Source organism: Cyrtonyx montezumae, unplaced genomic scaffold, assembly GCF_038088225.1.
Source record: "Cyrtonyx montezumae isolate F1298 unplaced genomic scaffold, pur_monq_1.0 scaffold_2, whole genome shotgun sequence".
Lineage (NCBI taxonomy): Eukaryota > Metazoa > Chordata > Aves > Galliformes > Odontophoridae > Cyrtonyx > Cyrtonyx montezumae.
Window position 1 is genome coordinate 25383801 of NW_027071936.1, and position 21993 is coordinate 25405793.

The 21993-nt window shown below is 43.9% G+C and overlaps 1 protein-coding gene across 2 annotated transcripts; it reads left to right on the top strand.

Moving 5' to 3' along the window:
- Positions 1-1071: 1071 nt before the first annotated feature.
- Positions 1072-19118, top strand: LOC136048813 (glycerol-3-phosphate acyltransferase 3). Of its 2 annotated transcripts, XM_065736646.1 has the most exons (13): positions 1072-1273; positions 8263-8335; positions 12331-12601; positions 13080-13154; positions 13637-13726; positions 13951-14044; positions 14446-14561; positions 15699-15754; positions 16190-16275; positions 16544-16672; positions 17189-17268; positions 17785-17914; positions 19040-19118. In XM_065736646.1, the coding sequence occupies exons 1-12, from the start codon at positions 1130-1132 to the stop codon at positions 17909-17911; spliced, it is 1341 nt and encodes a 446-aa protein (XP_065592718.1). In that variant the 5' UTR covers positions 1072-1129; the 3' UTR covers positions 17912-17914; positions 19040-19118. The 2 variants fall into 2 exon arrangements, with proteins under 2 accessions (XP_065592718.1, XP_065592717.1); XM_065736645.1 differs by lacking the exon at positions 19040-19118 and having other exon boundaries at positions 17785-18877.
- Positions 19119-21993: the final 2875 nt, after the last annotated feature.

Below are 21993 nucleotides of genomic sequence, written 5' to 3' on the forward strand. Positions count from 1 at the left end.
CAACACCTTCATCAGTGGTCTGGATAAAGGGATACAGAGCAAGTTTGCTGATGATACAAAGCTGGGAGGAATGGCTGACACAGCAGAAGGCCGTGCTGCCATTCCATGAGTCCTGGACAGGCTGAGTTGGGCAGAGTGGAACCCAGGAGGTTCACAGGGTTATGTTCTGTGCCTGGGGAGGAATAACTGCACCCATCAGCACAGGTTGGGGGCTGATCTGCTGGAGAGGAGCTCTGTGGAGATGAACCTGGGTGTCTGGTGGACAGCAAGCTGGCCATGAGCCAGCAGTGTGCACTCGTGGCTGAGAAGGGCAGAGGGGTCGTGGGGTGTGCTGCAAAGAGTGTGGCCAGCAGGGAGAGGGAGGTGGTCCTCCCTTTCTGCTCTGTCCTGGTGAGGACACGTCTGGAGTGCTGTGCACAGCTCTGGGCTCCTCAGCTCAAGGACAGGGAACTTCTAGAGAGAGTCTGGTGGAGGGCCATAAAGATGATCGGGGCCCAGAGCATCTCCTTCTCCTGAGAGAAGACAGAGAGTTGGGGATGTTCAGCCCAGGGAAGAGAAGGCTGAGAGCGGATGTGATGAGTGCTTATCGCTATCTGGTGGCAGGAATCAGGTGGATGGGGCCAGGCTTTCTGTGGTGTGCAGCGATGGGGGCAGCGGGCACAAACCGCAACACAGCAATTCCGTACAGACACGAGGAAGAACTTTTCTGTGAGGGTGACAGAGCACGGGAACAGCTGCCCAGTGGAGTTCTGGGGTCTCCTGCTCTGGAGGCACTCAAGACCTGCATGGGCGCTTTGCTGTGCCGCCTCTATCAGAGAGTTGGACTGCGGGATCTCTAGAGGTCCCACCCAAGCCGCCTGTTTCTGTGACCCTTCGTCCTAGTGCTCCCGACCCTCACGGGAACAACGCTTCCCTGTGTCCCCTCGCCGCGCGCCCCCTGCGGACAAAGTGTCACAGTAGCAGCCGGCGCGCCCCGCTCCTTTCCTCACACCGCGCCGAGGCGGCAGCGAGGTGCCCGCGCCGGGCGGAGGGGGCGGTGCGGCGCGGAGCCGGGGGCGGGCCGCAGGGCCTTGGGGCCTTAGGGCGGCGGTAGTGTCAGTGCTGGAGGTGCCGGCGGGCGCTGGGCGCCATGGAGGAGCTGGGCTCGCTGGCGGTGTCGCTGGGCGCGGCGTGGTTGTCGCTGGTGTTCGCCCTCATCGTGCTGCCCTCGGCGCTGGGCGTCTCGCTGGGCATCTCCGAGGCCTACATGTGGGTGCTGGTGAGGACGCTGGAGGTAGGCGGCCCGCCCGTCCTTGGTCGCCCCGGGGTCGCGCTGCGCGGGCGGGGGGCCCGGGTACGCCATGGTGGGCTGTGGGCGGCCCGCGGCCGTGCGGTGCCGCCTCGTTTCGTCTCGTTCTTCGGCGGCAGCGCTTCGGTGTGTCTGGCGCGGGCACGTTTCGAGGCTTGAGGTGGGAGCGAGCGTATTTGAAGTGCTTTCTGGGGTCTGAGGTAGATTTATTCTTGCGTAGTGCGGCGAGCAGCCGTTCCCAAGATGGGAAGGGTTCTGAGGTGAAGAGCCGGCCTCATCGGGCTCTGCTTCGTTTCCTGAGTGGAACGACTCGTCCTGCTTCGATGGAACAGGGTGAGCTTGAGACGCGGATTATTGTCTCCCACAGAATGCTCGCATGGAGAGAACGTCTCACAGCTGGCCTGTTGAGAAATATCTTCCGTTCCTTGGCTCGCAAATACGCCTTGCTCAGCAGCTTGTCACAGAGCCAGCTCCAGGTAGCACCTGCAAGAGCCCTTGGGGATAGGTACTGAGGCATCTGACTTTTTCCATGCCTCAAACAACATTAACAGTGGAATGTGGTGAATATATAGCTCTTAGCTTTGTGCAGCCACGCTGCCTGAAACTTCTTCGGCTGCTGAATTCAGTCTGTGGGTTTCCTGCTGAGCAGTGGCTGTGTTGAGTCATTGGATGCTGCAGTCTCAGACAAGTGAGACTCCTTGCGGCTCAGTGGCTCTCTTGACAGCTTCCTTTCCAGCTTCCAACCTTGAATCTCACAGCCCACCCCTCACCTTTGCCAGGGTGGTGGTGGGATCTTGGGCCTGCAGAGCACTTTGCACATCTGCAGCCTCTGTTGTCTCTTTGATGGGCTGCGTTGAAGGAACTATTGCTGCAGTGGTGACTGTGGAGTATGGAGTTTGCTTTGGTGTTGTATGATTCTCACTTGGCTCAGTGGGAGGGTGTGGTGACTGTGCTGCTGAATTCATGGCTTATATTGTCAGGTAACATATGTACTTGGTTAGAACTAGTCGGTTGTAAGGGCCTAGCTCTGTCATTTTGGACACTGGAGTCTGGGGACCAAGTAATAGGAGAGTCTGAAGTGTGCAGTGCATCTGCTAATCCACTCTCAGGTGTAACGTGGCAGACAAATGTGAGCCTGTAAAGTGCAGTTTTCACTGAAGTTGTAGTATGGAGCAAGATGAGAATAATGCTGGACTTGAGATAGCGTTTTTGTCTGCTAATAGATCTGATTACTTAACTCCTTAACTCAGGAGGGGTGATGCTTATTTCCCATACTGCAAGCATGGCCCCAAAAGAGAGGAAAAGCTTGTCTAAAGAACAAAGCGTTCTTGTGCTCTTGTGGTCTGATACTACTGACAAGAGAGATCAGTTGGTGCACAATGACTTTTTCTCTGTGCTGAGCTGCCTCAGCAAGAAGCTTTATTCTAAACGCATACAAGACAGCAGTGTTGAGGATGTACTTCTGTTGTGCTGCATTGATTGAACCCAGAATATTGTACTAGGGATGACCAGCCTTATACAGAGTGCATAAATACGTATTTGTTTCTCAGTATGAGAAGGTGAGAACAGTGGAAGGCCACGAGCAGCTATCCTTATATCAGAAGAGTGCTGGTAGCCTACTTGTTATCAGAAAATCTTCCTCTGCTGTGTTTGTCACAGTATGTAAAGAAACAGTATGCTTCTGAATTGCTTTGCCAAATTGAGAGAAAACAGCTCGCTTTCTTCTCTGTGGCTTCCCTTCCAGTATGATGAGAACAATCTCTGGCACAGTGTTAGCATGTAGTTCAAATGTTGGATAACTGCTATGAAAGCTTCTCTGGCAGCTGATAACTCCTATGAGGAGTACTTCATGCTGCCCAGCTGTGCTGATGCTTGTGGAATCACTTGCCACAGAAATCTTTCTTATTGTTGAAATGATGGAAACTGCCTCCTGTCATCTATCACAGTGTGACAGCTCTCCCTGTTGGTTTTCAAGACCCCCAGATTGCTTCCAGTTTTTAATTTTGTGCATCTTTCCTTCCTGGTCTCAGTCATGTGCTCCCTTCCATCAAAGCTTTCCAGCTCTGGGGCTTTTGAGTAGCAGAGAAAGCTTTTCTTGTCTTTTTTTTTTTTTTCTCCCAGAGTGTGGTAATGCTCAGCAGATGCTTGGAGTAGTAGGTGTGTTAATATTATGTAACTGATCTACCTGGGATTAACAATGGCCCCTGGTAACAGAAGCAATTTCTAATAGCTTATTATGCTACCAGGCAGGAAATGCACTTTCACTGAGCAAGGGTGCAACTGTATTTGGTAGTTATGAAGTGAAGGTGCTTGCTTTAGAGGTCACTTTGACAACTTGAAAGGACTAAAGTTGAGAATATACCCTGGGGCAATGAGGATGCATTGATGCCTTGGTCAAACAGTTGGTCCTTGCCATGTGGATGTGTTACTTCCCCAGCACTCCAGGCATCAGTTTGGCCCCTCATATCACCATCGGGATTAGGAGCTGTGGTTCTAAGTGTAAGGGTGAGGGAGGAAAGGGGGAAATACGTAGCCTATAAATCTGTGAATCACTGTGGGTTTTCTGCTGATTCATGTTGAATTGGTTGACTTCTTTAAGCAAGCTTTACTGACTAGTGATGATTAGTGATGACTAACAGTGTTGTTGAAGGTTTTTTGTATCTCTGTAGTTGTTGTCATTTGTGAGTTGTTGGGTGGAGAACTGAGTTGAGAGGACAGCTCTGAAGGAGCAGAAGTTATTGGAAAGCAGAAGATGAATCTGATGGGGATGGTGCACCCTTGATGACAGGCCAGAAATAGCTTTTGGAGCAGTGTTTTAGCCATCTGCTACGTAATTTTAAATTCCTTTGCTGTGTTTATTAAGTTCCTCAGCTGCCCCAGTCCTGTGCAGGTCCTTATGGGTGGTTTCAACAGTTTTAATAATGAAGGCTGCTTGTTTGCAGGTTGGGTTACTAGAGCTGGGGTTACCCTCTACTGGGAGTTGCATCAGTTATTAATACAGCATCTTCCTGGTCAGCAACACTGACCTGAAACTGCTCCCACCTCATAGCACATGAGTGCCACCATTTCTGATGCTGCTGCTAAGTAGCATCACAAATAGCAGCAGCTCTAGTCACACCTTGACTTGAAGTTATATTGCATTGAACTGGTGTTTTAAAAAAAAAAAAAAAAGCTACTTGACATTTTTGTTGCAGATTCCCTGTTTGCTTTCCTGTAAAGCTGGACTGTGTTGTCCTTTTCAGAGGCAATGACAGAGACATCTCACAAGGGTGAGGAAAAGATAACGTGGATAACCACAGAGAACCTTTAACCCTCCCTGTGAAATGACTGCTCCTTTTTTTCATTGCTGTTTTCATTTACATAGATTTTCCTGCTTCCCATTGTGTGGGAGGTACTCTGAAACCTCTCTGCTGTTGAGGTTTGGAAGGCCTCCAGGAAGGAGTGATCACCTAAACTAGCATGCCAGCTTTTGTGCTGAGCATGACCTCTTTAAGTAGAGGAACAGCAGCATATCTTATGCTGTTATAACTAAGATTTCAGTCAGCTTCAGTAGTTTGGTAATCTCCCTTTTCAGTAATCAGTGACAGTGGCTCCTAAAAGCAGAGATGCTATTCCAAGCTGATAGAAGAAAAGCTCCATTTATTAGGGAAACAGGGGAAATCCACATTGTATTCTGAACTGGCTTGACTGATTCTCACAAATGATCTTTTCTGATTGCTTTCATGAAAACATGTTTTGCATTTGACTTTGTATGTAGCAATCTGTGTGCAGATATGTGGCTTTGGAAATCTTCTGCAGGTTTTTTTTTTTTTTTTTGCAACTGAAATCGAATTGGACCTTTCCTGAATGCTGTATAACCCCTGTACATCCCTTAACTATCTCGTATAGGCTGTTGGCTTGCTGTGTGGTGTGGTTTTTCTCAGGTGTTGGAAACTTCAAAGCCCTTCCTATCAGGATGAGGTGGGGGATGTTCTCAAGGAAAGGTTATTCTTTCCTGGTGAGATGCAGCATGGTATCTTCAGTCTGGTGTGTGTGACTAAAGCGTGCAAGCTACTTAGCCCTGAGCAGCACAAACAGCATCATTACTGAGTTGGATCTGTGGTGTTTGCATGCTTTGTCACTGTGCTGATTTCTGGCTTTACGCACTAGTTCAGTGGGTAACTCAAGAGGCACAACTTATTTTTAACATAGAAGAATCTGGTGTTTTATGCTCCTTCCCAAAATTGGTTCTCGGGTGAAGGCTTAGGTGTGCTCCTGGCACCTCGGGCTGCCTGCTCAGCACCTGCACTCACATCAGTGTTACTACAGCATGTCCATGAAACCTGCCGTGTGACTTTCCACTCATCTGCTAAAGAAAACTGAGCCTGTACTGGAGTTTCAGGACGCATTTTGATCTCCAGTACACAGACATGATATTTTCCCCTCTTTGAGGTGAATCAGATTATGTAGTGAGAGCTCTTTGTGGTGTGAAGCTGGGCATTAGGGTAGGAAGCAGCTGAAATGGCAGTGGATGGTGCAGGTCACCAGCTGGCGAGGAGGAAGGAAAATGAATCACGTAGCTGCGCGTGGTGTTTCTTGTTTTCCAAGTTGGATACAAACAAGCTTCTCACTTGATCAAAGTCAGAAGTGTTGTCAAAGCCAATGTTTTATTTCAAGTGCCTGAGGATAAGTGGCATGATTGCATAAAGTAAACTTGAATTAGAATCAAGTCTTGCTGCTTGGTTGCTGGCACGTGCCTGGTCTTTGGAAGTTTGACAGACGTGGGAGAAAGAGCTAAGAGGATTTTTAACTTGTTTGCAGCAGCAGCTGGTAGACCTGTGCCCTGATAAGTGCCCAAAGTCTCCTGTGTAAGAAAGGAAGCAGAAAGGGAGACGGCCTGATGTGGCTGGATGGCTTTCTGAAGTGTGCCTCGCTTTCCTGGGAGAGCTGGCAGCAAAAGTTGCCTCAGTTCTCCCCTGCTGGAGTGCAAGGCAGCTGTCCCTGGACACTGTCTATTCAACGTACTGGTGCTGTGCTGTGGCTGTGTGCCTGTCTGCTGGCAAGGCACTACTGGAGGGCAAAGAGAACAGTCCTATCTGGTCTTTCCCTTTGCCCCTCAAGTTCTACTTTGAGGATACTGCAGCTTACTGAAGTTAGATGAACCTGTAGACTGCCAGAATGGGAAGCACACGTCTTCTGAGGGAGATGAATAAAAACATCTAGGTGGTAGAAAGTGGGTTAGTGGGCTTACGTGACCCTGCGGGTTCTATGTGCTTAAGGGGAAAAGTCCACTACTCGCTTTGCTAAGTGAAGTGTCAAAGGATATTGCTATATGTTAGCATGTTGCAAACTTCTGAGTATTGCATAGCTGTGTCTCAATAGCTTGTATCCTCAAGTTGCTGCCTTGTGCTTGCTTGAGCTCAAACTTTCTGACACTTTCTGGTGTGGGCTGGGCTCGTAACCACAGGATTTTTGTGATGAGAATCATCTGAAGGGAGAGGTGCATTTTTTTCTGATTTCCGGAGAAGCTCTTTTCCCTGGTTGTGCAAAGCAAGAGTGGGCCAGCATGAGGTTTTGAAGACTTGAGGAGGGCTTGGTGAATGAGAACTCCTCTTCAGTGAGAGCATGTGTACCTGTGGCCAGTAGCCCTATATGTTTTTCCTCTTGTATGCAGTAAGTGACTTGCCTGCTTATGCTGGGTTAAAACCTCTGGTTCATGTCTGGTCTGTGAGTATTTGCAGTTCTCCCTGCATCCTTAATTCTGGTTAGTTGAAGAAATGTGGAAATAGAGGTGTAATGCTTCGTTTTGGACTTTACAGGCATTTTACAGGCATAGCACTGCCAAGGATGGTGCGTAGCCGGAAGGTACAGAGCTACTCCTAGAAGTAATATAGTTCCTGGAACTGTGCCTCAGCTGTGGAAGAACTGAGAGAAGAAGCAGTCCTGTTGTCAGGGAAGGTTATGATTTAGTGAGACAGGATGTCCTGTGACTTCCGCCTGTCCCACCTTGCTCCGAGTCCCTTCTGCATTGGTTAATTCAGCCCATTTCTGTACTGTGAACCAGTATGGCATTGCTGCTGGAGCTGTGGAGGTCTGAACAGCAGAATACCTGCATTTTTTTCCATATGAGTAACTTCTGGCAGATCAGTGTTTTTTGGAAGTGCTTACTGTAATAGCTTTTCTATAAATAAGGTAAGGTCTCATGGGGAAGGAACTGAAACAGTTACCTTCAGAATAAGCTGCTAAACCAGTCCTCTTTGGCCAGACTTTTTTTCCATTGGAAAGTAGCTGTGTGGAGAAGGAGAGGATCCAGGGCAGAAGGGCTGCTCCAGGGCAGCCAAGGGCTTGCCGTGGTCAACCTGATAAAAACGGATCCTGATGTAAGCAGAAGGGCTGTTGCACAGCACTGCACAGAACTGTCTGAGCTGAAGATCAAGAAAGACCAAGAATAAGTTAAACTTGCAATAGGGATATGCTTCCTCCCCTCCTTCTGTCTCCTTTTCCCAAACCACGTGGTAAAAGACAACAGGTTAACCCTGGTGAGCTGGCATGTTCAGGCCTTACTTGGACTTATCCAGCTGTAGTTCATTACAGTTGTTTTTTGTAGTTCAGTACAGTGAAACAGCACTGGTAGAATGAGTTGCATTGTGCTATGTGCTCATCAGGAGCTGCTGTGCAGCTCAGCTCCAGGAGCTGCCTAGTGACAGGTGGTGGCTCTGTGCCTGAAATGACACAGGCTCTGTGTTGGTTCTCTGAAGACTGGCAAGCAGAGTCAGAAAGTGCTGACTGTACCTGTGTGGTGATTTGTGTTATTAAACATATTCAGCAGCATTTCTTCAGAGGGATAGCATATAGGTGGTTTTAGGTATACCAGTGATTATTATCTGGTGAAGAGGCTGTTTGAAAATTACAACCTGCTTTTGGTGCTGCTTTGCAGGAGACTTGTTAAGTGAGTACCACATTTGAACAATAAATGTGTTCTTTCTTTTCAACAGTGGGCCACTATACGGATAGAAAAAGGCGTCAAAAAGCCACAGCCACAGATGCTGAAGATTCCTGCTGCTAATGGTAAGAACTTGGAGTAAGATCATATTGTTAAGGCTGACCTGCCACACACAGTAGACAGACTGAGCCCTTTTCAAATGGGAAAGCGTGTTTGAGTTCAAGAGAGAGAAATAGCAGAAGAGCTGGAAAATTACAATATGCCTGATTATTTTGCAATACTACTAGCACATTATCTGTTCCTGCAGAGGGGAAATAGGAGTTGCAATATGAACTTGCTTTTGTCTTGAAAGCTGCGTTTAGGTCACAGCTTGCAAGGCTGCTTGCCAACTCCATATCTTGAGAGCATCAGGGTACATTTAGTAATATCTGAGTACATCTGACTGCATAGTGGACTGTGTTTCACAAGCTCATTGCTACTGGAAGACTACTGGATGCATATGGAGTTAACACTTTTTCTGTTAATTAGTGTGCTGGTGTTGAGTGTTGGTCCCTTGAGTTAGTTCACTGTTTGCCAGATAAGCTTCTTTCTGCTCTTTTTTGAAGAAAGACAGCTGAGTAGTTGCTTCATATTTCTTCCTTTAGCCTAATTTTGAAATAACATGATCTTTTTTTTTTTAAAGAAAAAACAACAAACACAACAACTGTATCTTATCCCATACAGTGCATGTGTCATGGTAGCTTGTTCTGGGTCACAGTTGGCCTCAAGAGGATCTGGGAACTGTGTATGCAGTGAGTGTAGCTCTGCGTTCAGTCCTGGAACCAACTGCCTTTGTTTCACTGTGGTTTGCTCTATTTTCTTGACTGCTTCAGGCTCAGCATTTTCTCTGTCTCTCTCTTTGCCTGGCAGCAGAGCTGGAAGCAGGAGTTTGTCCTTTAGTAGACAAGTGAGCTGTTACCTGGTTCTACCTGTTAGCTGATGAGTTTGTTGTACAGTAATGGGGACTGAACTGCAGAATTGATTAATTGCGTTCCTTCTACAAAGTAGCATCCAATAGTGGAAATGCTGATTATTGTGCTGTCTTCATGCTGGGCCTGAAACAGGCTTTGATGGTAGCAGATCCAGCTATCAGTTGGCAGTTGTAGCAGTAAACTGGAGGTACTGCACAGCAGTTCTTAACACAGGTCAGAATTGGACTTCTAACTTAACTTTTGTTGTGGCTGGAGAAAAACTATTTTTTCTACGTCACAAGTGTTTTGAAGATTGTTTTTGAGGGGCAAAAATGGGGATAGTGGTTTCCCTCACATTTTTTCAGCTGCTTTATGCTCCATAGAATCAGTGAAGCACAGTGTGAGACTCATCCTTCATGTGAAGATGATGTGTCCCATCATGTCTTGGATCACTGAGAGCGTGGAAGATGTGACTGTGCTGCTCTAGTTGCACAATCAGAGAGAGCACTGTCCTTCCTGTAAGTTTGATTGTGGAGGCACATAAGTTTTTTTTTCCTAGAAAAGAAAGGAAAACTAGGGAGAGAGGACTTAGTGCATGTTGCTCTGAGCTGCTTTTTTGAGGAGGTACAGGAAGCAGGGCAGATATTTGTTCTCTCTTACCAAACTGTTTTCTCTGTAATACTTTGTGTTTTTTTTTGTTTTTAAGCACAGTGAGTGACTTATTAGATTCCTGTACGTGGATGAGGCTTCTTGGTGACTGGGGCAGGTGAAGGTCTATCAATCCTGCATAGGCATTTGCTGAGATATCAGAGTGCAAGCAGGCAAAGGCCTGATTGTGTTATGCAATATTTACTGAGGGAGGAGAAATTTCTGCTGATAATGAATTGTTGAGTGGCTGATTAAAATGGGGTAAAGGTAGGGGTCTGCATGTGTGTAGGCATGTGTGTGTTCAGTGCTGGCTGACGTGGGGAATGTACAGTACCTCTCCTGTTTGTCCTGACAGCCCAGTCCTCACTGGGAGGTGCGTCAGGAGGGAAGGGAACATCGCACATGCAAGGACTGATTTTTACTGGCAGAGGAACAATGTGCTTACTCAAATACCTTAGACTGTAATCTCGCCTGGTCTCTTGATATAAAACTGAGAAGGTGACCAAGTAGAAACTGCCTTTCTCTCCAGTACCAAAATCCTGTGTATTTCATATCTGTTAGCAAAAGTGGTGGTCAGATCTCATGTGTGAGGAGCAGTCCCAAGAAAGATATTGGCTGGTTCTTGCTAAGTAAGGAATTAGCTGGGTTCGTTAAACTTGTGTTTAATGTTTAGAGGGCAGTGTGCTTCTGTGCTGGTCCCAGTATTAGAGCTCTTGGCCAAGCAGGTATTTAAAGGCTAGATCTGGGCTCAGAGCTTCTGAGGAGACAGCTTTGAGCTGTCATTGTAAGTGCTGGCTGGTCAAAAGGCAATCCTCTTCAAGTTGATGGGTATGAAAACACCAAAACACTAAGTCACTCAAATGGCATCTACTAGAAGACACATGCAAGTAATGTAAATAGCAGATAGTGTGAAGTTTGAGGCTTGCATAATCAGCTAACCAGTGTGTGAGAGCTGCAAGGCCCAGGGCTTGCATTATCATGCTGAATAATATAGTAGCTGTGGTGTGCTGTTGTTGAAAGAGATTTTTGCTGTACTCCTGTCTAATGCTGTCTTTCAGCTACCTCTGGTAAACTGAGCTCTGCTTATGGCCAAGGGATTAAAGGCTGTTAAATACTATCTTCTGATTACAAGCAGGCTAAGTGTATGACTTATCATGTGCTTAGTTCTGATCATAATACATTCAGGTCCCGCTTGGAGTACCTTGTCCTAGAGGCAGCTTGTGCACAGGGGCATGATGATGACTGTGCAGGCTGGTGAGGAAAGGTTACAGTTGTGGTGTGCCAGCAGCATGCTCAACTTGAGCTTTGTGTCAGAGCTCATGGCAGTTAGAGCCTAGAAGCCTCAGCTGGGGAGGTGGCTGCTTGGCTGAGCTTTCTGGGTTCTGGGAACCAGTGCATGGGATGTTACTAGTGGGCTGGGTGCTGGAGTCTCTCTCACTGGCCTTTTTGTTGGCTGTGGCTTTTCTCCCACCCCAGCAGCTGGGTGGAGCAAAAGGCTGGGCTGTCTTGCCTGCAGCTTGGAGTTGTAGTAGCTGACACTTCTAAGGGACTGTCTGAAAAAGAAGGAATGAGACACAAAATAGAGCTCTGCTCTGTTTAAAACACTACACAGAAGTAACTCATGCTGCTGAACGTGGTGCTTTGTTTGTATAATTTGGATACAGAAGAACATGTGCATGTTTAGGTGTGCCATGTTCATTTGCTTGTATTTATAGGCTAGTGATAGGAAAATGTGCTGGTCTAGATGAAATAGCAAGCTGTAGCTGCAAAACTTAGAGCTGAGGGTGCTAGGAGTTTGCTTGTTTGTTGTGATGTCTTTCTTGGATGCTTTATTCAGTATTTACGTTAGTGATTTGTTAGGCATCTCTTGGAGCTCCTTCTTGTGTTCACACACATGCATGATACAGTGCAATACAAAGAATTCCCCTGTCAGTTGTAATATATTTCTGGAGTTCTTCTGCTGGCGTGGCTTCTTTGGGAATTTGTGGGAAATTAAACCCTGCACAGTTTGTACTAGTGAGCTGTAAAGAAACAAACAAACAAAAAATCAGTAGGAAAAAATAATTGCTATTTGCATTGCAATTCTGACCATTCCATGTTTCTTTTCTACTGCTAAGCATCGCATAGGCAGAATTAAACTGAAATGCAACTGTTAGTGATAGACTATTACGTTCACTATCCTCCAACTTATTTGTGTTTTGGGGATTATTTTTCTTATTTTGGTGCAAATGGAATGAAAATCATGTGGACCTGTATGTACACATAGAAAAGACTGATGTGAAGGCAAGCTGGTGCATTTGGTTCAGAGCTGGTCTTTGCACAGAGGTCACAACACTGTCTTGGTCTAGGCTTGGCAGATAGCAGTAGAGCATGTCTTAAGAGAAGGATGTGTGGTGTTCAGCTACCCATCTGATCTCGCTGTCCAGTTCTGACAATAGATTTGTATCCTGAGGTAAAGCAGTGCATTGAAAGATGAATTTATAAACTTCTTTCTTGATATGGTCACCCTTTTCTTCCTTAAGGTATCATTGAAAGAGATGAAACGCCTATGGAGAAAGAAATTGCAGGTCTGCATCGAATGGAGTTCCAATTCTCCGACATATTCTATTTCTGCAGAAAAGGGTTTGAGGCCATTGTGGAAGATGAAGTCACCCAGAGGTTTTCCTCGGAAGAGCTGGTCTCCTGGAATCTCCTCACAAGGACTAATGTCAATTTCCACTACGTCAGCCTGAGGCTCACTGTTGTGTGGGTCATTGGGGTTATAGTGCGGTACTGCTTCCTTCTGCCACTCCGGTAAGCTTGTGGCTGCAGAGGGGTTTTGTTGGTTAGGAATCACATACATGTGCTCCTCCCTGGTTTTTTCAAGCCAAGTTAAAATTGGCAGATACAGAAGACCAAGTGGCTTAAACTCCCCTCTGAGTGGTTAAGAAGCCATTCAGAACATTTATCTTGTGCTCTGAGGACTGTATATGAGGTCAAGTGATTATCTCTTTTTGGAATGCTTTCCCTAAGTTGCATATATTACAAATGTGAACTGTGCAGTCACAAAATGTCAGTGTTAAACTTGCAACACTGCATGTGTCAGGGCATCTGATGCTGCTGCCTTAGTTTGGTTTTGAGCATCGTGTGTCAGGGAATTAATAGCGAGTTGGAGAACTGACTGTGTGAAGGATCTGCAGAATAATTGAATGTTGGAGTTCGCTTTACACTGCAGTGTTATACTGAAATAAATCAAACTTCTTACTTGGCTTTAATGTCTGTTTCTCTGTAGCTTTACTCTTGCTGCCATTGGGATTACCTCAATGATTGTGGGGACAACAGTGGTAGGACAGCTGCCGAACAGCAGGTGAGTGCTGTCTCTGTGAGGATCAAACTACCAGTTTTGTAGCCTTGCATCAGTGCAAAGTACTCAAGATTGAGACTGGACAGGTTTTACATGTCATGGGCTACTGATAGTCTGCTCTACCCACAAAAATGCTGCCTTGCTGAGGGTGGCTGCTTGATATGTTTGACACTGAGGCTAGTGCTTTGATGTGGCCTTTCTTGCTCTTGTGCTAAATACTCACTCGGAGTACTCATTTTTTTTTTAAAGTGTTCTGGGATTTAGAAAGCAGTCTGACATGTGCCTTTCCTAGATAAATGAGACCAAGGACGTGATGTGCCTCTTGGCATAGCTGCTGTCATGAGTGGTAGACCTGGGAATAGTCCTTCTACACCAGAGTTCCAGGAAAATCTTTTAGCTGAGTTACGTTGAGTAGGCTAGAGAACTTACCCCACATGTCTAGCTGCTTTCCAGCATGCTCCAAATGCCTGTGTCTTCTCTTACAGTCTGAAAAACTATCTGAGTGAACTGGTGCACCTTACATGCTCCCGGATCCTTGTGAGAGCTCTGTCTGGAACTATCCATTACCATAACAAGTGCGTAAGCTAATGTTATGGCTGCAAAACTGTGTTTATGCCTCTTTGTTTATGAGCATTCCATTAGGAAGTGGGGGGAGGTGTGTGGAGAGGAGGGCATTTCGTTCCTGAACCACAGGTTTATATCATGCTAGGCAGTGATTTAAATGACAGCTTTACAGAACTGCGTGCTTAATGTGGTCCTCAGTGCACTAGTAGTCTAACAACAAATTGTGCAATTGCAGGGAGAACAAACCTCAGAAAGGAGGCATTTGCGTTGCCAACCACACATCGCCGATAGATACGATCATTTTGACCAATGATGGATGCTATGCAATGGTATGAGGAGATGGGATGACAGGAAAAATGGGAAAAGGAAAGACTGGAATATTGGTTCATGAGTTCAGTTTTTTGTTTTTTAGCTTTCAAAGTTGATGCATAAGGTTACCTTAAGCGCAAGTCACTGGGGAAAAACACAAAGTATGTTGAAGTCTGACTACAAGTTGCATGTTGATGAAGTTGCTCTGGAAATGTCAATTCAGGCTCTGTTTGAAATACTTGAGAGGCTTTCTTACGTGCCTGTAGATCCTTTCAAGTGAATGTGCTGTAATAACTTTTTGTTTACCCTGCTCATTCCTGAGATGTGATTTAAAGTATGCCCTAATCTGTTGAGGATGCAGGAAAGGAAACATTTTTTTCCTAGGGGTCTCGTATGCTGATATGTTTCACTGGGCCTGCAGGTTGGCCAAGTTCATGGTGGACTGATGGGAATTATTCAGAGAGCCACCGTGAAGGCCTGTCCTCATGTCTGGTTTGAGCGCTCGGAAATTAAAGACCGCCATCTAGTGACAAAAAGGTGAGGTGTGAGTTGGAATGGGAAATTGCACTAATGTCGCAACTCTGGTACCCTCTAGTGCTTGATAGACCACCTCTGAACAATCGTTCTGCAGTTGAAGATCCCGAGTTAGGGAGTAAGCTTTGAAGAGACCCATGTTAGGAGTTATGTCTGTGGAAAGACAGAAGCGCAAGCAGGCAGTGAGGTTCAGTGGGAAATGGGGAACTTTAATTAGACTTCAGGATCCTGTGAGGACAAAAGACTGATTTGCTCGAGTGCCATCTCTTGTCGTGTGCAATTACCTTTACTCCAAATGGGGACTGCTACTTATAAACCCTAATCGTAGTCACCTGTAACTGCAATTTAGTGTAGGCTGAGATGAAGCAGAATGCTGTTCTTGTAGTGGGTTAAGAAATGGTGTCCACTGATAAGGTTTATTCAGAATGATGTGAAGGTGCTTGTTGGTGTGGGCTTTGGTACAGTGGTCAAAATAAATGGTTCCTAAGTCATAGAGAAGTGCTTGGAAGGATGAAGGTTCAGGTGCAAGGGTTCTAGTAATATCTGAGCTGCAAGTGGCAACAACAAAGTATCAGATCTGGGAAATTACTATCCTAACAGCTACTTGTCTATTGATTTAGTCATAAGTTTTGGAACTTTAAATTGACTTGAATTCTATTTATAAAGTGGAATTTCTATAACAGGTTATCTCTAGAAGGGAACTGCTAGAAATAATAATCTTTGCTTGCTGATGTGGAGGTGGGTATGGGGAGGAGTATCTGTCTGAAAAAGTCTTGCCAACAAGTAAGGCAGAGCCCGTGAAGGTTTTCTTTTCCTGTTGTAAGCCACTTCTTGCAAATTGAGTTTGTTTGGAGTCAATTGGCATGACCTAACGTTGGTTGATTTCCTGACAGTCATTAATACGGTAACATACAGGAGAAGTGTTGCTTCAGTGTAAAACTAATCTGAATAATTTGCCTAGAGCATAAAGGACTCTGCACAACACTTCAGATTTATTGCAAACAGAATGGAAGATAGAAATTTGTGTCCAGTAAACAGTTTTAATTTCTTACAAATGCGTTCAGTAACCTGATGTATCTGCCTGGGAAAAGAAGAGTGGGGAAAAAAAGCTGTTTTTAACTTCACCTTTTGCTTCTACAGACTCAGGGAACATGTGGCAGAAAAGAACAAGCTTCCAATCTTAATTTTCCCAGAAGGTAAGAAACTGAACTGTTTGTTTTTCCTCCAGTTCTGCATAGGTTCACTACTGCTTTTTTTCTTGTGACTTGTGGTACCCTAATGAATTTTCACCTCTGGATTAGCTTTCTTGTTTTATTCATCTTTTATGTAAGATTACCTCAAGGCAGTGCAATACTGCCCTGCCTGTTGGATCTCTCGGCTGAATAATGAGAAGATGGTTTATTTTGCCCTGTGAATATTTATTCGCTGTGCTACAAATCTAACCTTAGCCTTGAGATTTTTCTCTCATACATGCTGTGGCTTCGTTCAGCAGGTTGATTATAAGTGAAGGAAGGAAAGCAAGCAGAAGAGAGGTGCTTAACTTACCCATAAGGGCCTGCATTTGCTCCTCCTTGCTGCTGCTACTGAAATGTGGTAGGCTGTGTGAAATACTAACCTTATCTTCTGGACAGGCACCTGTATAAACAATACATCTGTGATGATGTTCAAGAAGGGAAGCTTTGAAATAGGAGGGACAATCTATCCTGTTGCAATCAAGGTATGAGGAAGTATCTAGCTGCTGAACTTGAAAATAATTTGGTGGCTGTTTTTGTCAGGGTGGTGGGGAAGCTGTCTCAGAGCTGCTAATCAAAAGTACAATAACTCTTGATGACTGGCCACCTGCTGTGGTTGACTCCTGGCTTGCAAGTGACTGGAATGAGTCTGGCCTGTGACTGAAAGCATCCACCTTGCATTTAAGAGAGGCTGTGGTGGCTTGTTGGGGGAAAGGGTGTTTTCATCTTTCATATTTCTGTGATCCTTTGCAGTATGATCCTCAATTTGGAGATGCGTTCTGGAACAGCAGCAAGTACAACATTGTCAGCTACCTGCTGCGAATAATGACCAGCTGGGCCATTGTTTGCCACGTGTGGTACATGCCACCAATGGTTAGAAAGGTAAGATCATCACTGTGTCTCTTTGTTTTCTTCTCCAAAACCCCTGTCCACTCCGTGTCTTCAGACTGGTTTTATACAGGGCTTTTATTGGTGGTTAGTTTGATAAGTGATTAGACTTATCCTCTTAACACTTCAATACATCTGGAAAAGCTCTCTGCTGGATGTAGATTGCAGTTTGATACTACCAGCATTGTACTAAAAATACAAAGAATAGTTTAAAATATACTGCTGTACGTGACGGCATTGCTACTAATGCAAGCTGCAATTAATGATGCATTTGTAGCTGAAGACCTTATCCCCTCTACGAATCCATCCTTTTGGAGCTAGATTTCCTTTAACTTCAATAATACTCAGGAGAAAAATGAGCTAAATGTTTATCCTACAGAAACCTAAGGTTACATTGGCATAAGGAGGGTGGGATTACTTTGTACAGAGTTAATTTGAAGCAGATGAGTGTGATGGAGATCTGTTTGAATTTACTTCTCTCTGTTTTGATTCAACTTAAAATGCTCAAAGGAAGGAGAAGATGCTGTTCAGTTTGCCAACCGAGTAAGGTCAGCCATTGCTCGCCAAGGGGGACTGACTGAACTTCCCTGGTGAGTGATAGCATCCTTGTTAATATGGACTACTTGAACTTGTAGACTTTTGTTAGTTGTTTAATATTTTTGACTGAGACGTGCACCTAACTTCATTTTACCTGGAAGAATACAAGGGATTAACTTCAACGGTCACATGCATGTACATGAATAAAAGAAGCAGTGGAGAATGGGTGAACTGATTCAGCTATGAGGCTATCTGGCCATAGGAAATAGTGCCTCAAGTAGGCAAAGACATATTCTTGTTGGAACCTGCTGGCAACACCAAATCAGACTGCTTTAAATGAGCTCTACACTTGGACTACATATGCATTAAGGCTTAAGTTAATCCCTGTTTAAAGAAACAAAGAAAAAACACAGTGTAGAAATTAAGAAATATCTCCGAGATGTTGGATGTTAAGACTAGAGTTAAGTTAGTTGATGTAACATGTGGTTTGGCAGAGTGTTTAAAACAAACAAACAAAAAACCCAGCAAACAAACATGATGGCTTACTCTTTTCTCTTGCTCTGTTGCAGGGATGGAGGTCTGAAACGAGCAAAAGTCAAAGATAGTTTCAAGGAAGAACAACAGAAAAACTACAGCAAGATGTTAGTGAGAAATGGATCACAAGGAAGTCTGCCTGCAGGAACAGAGTCAGACTGAAAGGTGGATCTTAGAAACAAGTATTATGCAACCAGCCTTAGCAGGAATAGCATTTTTCTTTTTTTAATTAACACAAAAACAAAGCAACAAGATCTCTTTTGTGTATGCATATTCTCTTTATGGCTGGTGCAGAGCCTGCTAACAGCAGTGTCTCCTCATCTCTTTTTATTTCCTTGTTCCTCTGAATTTTTGTGCAATAAGGCACTGTAAGTCCTTGTATTCTCCTGTAGAACACATGAGGAGTTAAAAGACTAAAGGGGTTAAAAAAAACCAACACCACCTTTTTCCTGTGCTTGGAAGAATAAAGGGAAGTACACCGAGTAATGTCAGGGCACTGGTTGTGCAGATATTTCTTGTTTGTGGGTCTTTGAAGCTTTAACCAATTTTCTGTTGCTCCGACTTTTCTAGTTGCGGGTTTCTTAAATGTTTTAGGATGATGTCAGAACTGTAACACTGACTGCTTTTGTTGGCTTGCACCTGGATGTGCAAGGGGAAAGGGGAACAAGGACTGTGGAACTTGAAGGATAGGAAAGGAGCTTGCCTTGCCAAAAGTGCAGTTCAAAAACCACGAGGAATTTGGTGGCCTTACAACATGGAATTGCCTTTACTGAAAACTGTTTCTGAAGGGAAGGGGAAAATCCTCGATCTGGTAGTCCACTACTGCTGTCAAAGTTGGTTTCTTTAGACCACAAAGTATAAGGATGCAGTATGCAGCTGGATAACATAGGCTTTGACAGATGTATTTTCTTGAAGTGGATTTTCAGGACTACCCTTCCGCCAAAACTGCTGCTAATGACTACAAGGTTTAAAGAGCCACTCCAATTCAGTAAAACATTTCTGGGCTAGCAATAGCTACAGCTGTAAACAGAGGATCTGTAAGTCATCTATGATACAAATGGCACGTTCAAGGTTGCAATATGTTGCTGTCTTAATGTAAAGAGTTAATAAATTCTATATTTCTAATGAGTGTTGTGTGGCATTTATGCTTTTTTCTATAAGTATTTAAGCAAAACGGTTTTACTTCCTGGTAGTGTGGAAACTTAAGTCACTATGACATAAAAAAACCAGTTATTACTGAGCTCTCACCTGTTTTCTAACCTGACTTTTTCCTTTCTTTTTTCCCCTTAGAACTAGCTTAGTGTTTCTGCTGACTAGAGTAGGAGACATCATGCAGACTGAACTTGAAGTCATGTCAGGGAGACTCAGGTAATTAAAGTAATTAACTGGGATAAAATGAGTTTCTAAATTTGTAACAAACCAAAGTTGATTTTTTTTTTATGCCTTCTTTTCCTGTAGCAAAGAGGAATATAAGACAGAGTAGAAAAGGTTAGTGTGCTGGAACTGAAATTAACATTTAAAACTGTTCCAATATATTCTTACAACTAAGTGTTCCTGGTATATTTTCCATTATCCCTAGGTGCATTAATTTACACAGACATAAATGTCTGAGTATTACGTAGGCACAGTCATGTTTTTTTTTTTTTTACATCTGATCGTGTGACCTTGGAAGAAGACATCAGAACCCAACCCTTAAAAATGCTTTCAGGTTTAGCATTACAGACCTTTATAAGAGCAAAACTATTTGTGCGGAGAAGGTTAGAGAAGTAACAAAGTGAGATGCAAGCAAAAGCTTTTGCCTTATTTAAGCCTAGTTCTGTTTTGACCTATTATATTAGTCCTGTTAAGATGAACTTATGTAAACTTTGGGTTAACGAATGTGTTCATCACAATTGGTAGATAATTGCTAGCTTGTATTGTCAGTAGGAAGCTTTCTGTAAGGAAAACATTTAAATAACGTGCACAGGTGTACGTACATGCACAAATGTACACATACACTCTGAAGCAGAAATGCAAAGTCACAGGCTGACCCAGTGATGGAGCACCTGGTGGGAGGCAGGGCCAACCAACCCAGGGGAGCTCAGGTGCAAGCAGTGTACCTGAGTGACCAGAAGGGGTGGAGCCAGCACCCACTCCCTCCCATACCTCATTCAAGGGTTGTCAGTGGAGGCAAGGGTATCTTGTTAGAGATCTCTGCCTGCTGGAGGCCTTAAAGGTAAGCAGTTATTTTCCTTTGTTTCTGTGTCCATAGCTGTTCTATTTGACCTTGTCCTCATTTCCTGCAGCCAAAAACTTTGCCACCCTGCTATTATTGCTGTACTTTTCATCACATTATAGTGTTACATGAACACAAAAAAATGCATTTAAAGTATTTTAACTTCTATAAGTGTGTACATAGAGAGAACTAAAAATGTATGCAGTATTATAGTCTTCAATGATGGAATAAGATGCATTGTGTAAAGCTTTAAATTTAGGATTCCAAAGACCATCTTCACAATCAACTTCTGGGCTGCTGTCTTTCAATTTCTTGGTTCTGGATTTGATAGCTGGCAGTCAAACTGTGGTGGGTAATGAAATCTCATGGTGATGCCATGTTAAAGGCAAGTGCTTGCAGCCATAGGATTCTGAGATTTGGAGAAAGCAGCAAAGATTGATTTGGTTCTTGCTTAAGGCAAAACTGGCTTTTAAAGGGAAAGCCCTTACTGAGTCAGAGGCTAATAAAAAAAAATAATGAAAAGATATTTCAGTCATATCTAGCAGCCAAATGGGATCAGTTGTTGTGTCGTAAAGTTGAGTTTCAGAGCCTTGTAGGTATCTGCTACTGAATACAATGGTAAACAAAACATTTCCTTCTTATTTCATAGAAAACAGGAAAAAGTACAAATTATTGGTGCGTATTACAAAGACTGAGTAAGAGCACATGAGTATGGCTCTGAGACAGAGCATTACTTGATTGCCTTGTGATTACTGCATGATTATGGAAACAGATGAATGAACAAGGTTTGATAGTTTTTGGTGTGCTCCAAGACTAATGTTTTTGCAAATGTGGATTTCTCTGTGTGTGGATTTCTTATTTTATTATTAGTATTTTTAACATGCCAGCTATGTGAGCAGCACTGACTGCTAATAGATGGTTCTGGACAATATACCTAATGAATTAGAGAAGTGATAGGCATTTTTGGGGTGGTATGGAAGTGAGTCTATTAATTTTGGGGTATGTTTTATAGTGCATCAGTATAAACCCAAATGGGCACTAACAGTGAGACAGTGAATAGAAGCTGTCACATGGCTCAGTGCCAGAGTTAAGCTGCTGTCATTTCTTTCCTGTGTTTTCAGAAAGTTTTCTGTATAATGTTTTCTTATTCTCTGATAGATCTGGGAAATGCTGCGGCTGAATTGGTTTGGATCAGTTGAGGCAGCTTAAGAAATCCATGTGACAATTGAAATTAAGATTTAGTTCCTAGTGCTGGGAGCTAGGGGCATTAATTCTTATTTAAGGACCTAATTTTCTTTATTTTTTCATTCAGTTTGAATGAAGACTAAGTTACAGAAATAGATTTCTTCTTTCAAACTATGGCAAGAAAGGGCTGTTCTTCTCTGGCTTTGGACAGAAGTGTAAATAATCGTTTTCCAAGATGCTGTTGAAATCAAATAGATATGCCACTTCTCCTGTTTTCAAATCTAGCTGCTATTTTTACTATGAGCACATCAGGTGTTGCAAAAGGTTTTGTTGTTTGTGTTGTGTTTAAGTTGCTCTGCCTCCACCTGGCTTTTCTTCGATTATGTGTAACATTAAATATGTGTAGGCTGTCACAGAAAACACGTGCTTGACGTGAAGGAGACTAATGAAAATCCTCAAAACAAAGAGTTGTTGGGATTTTATTACAAGAAAAATCAGTATTGATTGAAAAATCTGTCAGCTCCTGGACCAAAACCAAAATTACGTTTTGTACCGATGTTTAAGTTTCCTTATGTCCTCTCCACTGCTTGAAAGATTGATGAAATTTTCTGACATATGGATAATAGAAATGTAAATGACTTTAAGCACTAAGAGGGCGAATGTGGTGATATATTCCTGCTCTTCTTTGTATTGCCTAGTACTTCTCAGGAATTGGACAGTCCAGCAGTTACTACCGAGTCTGCAAATTCTTGCTTGAGGAATGGAATGGATGTTAAGCAGTACTGAGGTATTTAAGGGAAGAGCAAGAAAATACATTAAGGCTTTTTTAACTAAAATGAAGACA

Coding starts and splice junctions, on each gene's coding strand:
- LOC136048813 (XM_065736646.1), top strand. CDS start 1,130: ATGGAGGAGCTGGGCTCGCTGGCGGTGTCGCTGGGCGCGGCGTGGTTG. Junction 12,602..13,079: donor TGCTTCCTTCTGCCACTCCG/GTAAGCTTGTGG, acceptor GTTTCTCTGTAG/CTTTACTCTTGCTGCCATTG. Junction 15,755..16,189: donor AATCTTAATTTTCCCAGAAG/GTAAGAAACTGA, acceptor TCTTCTGGACAG/GCACCTGTATAAACAATACA.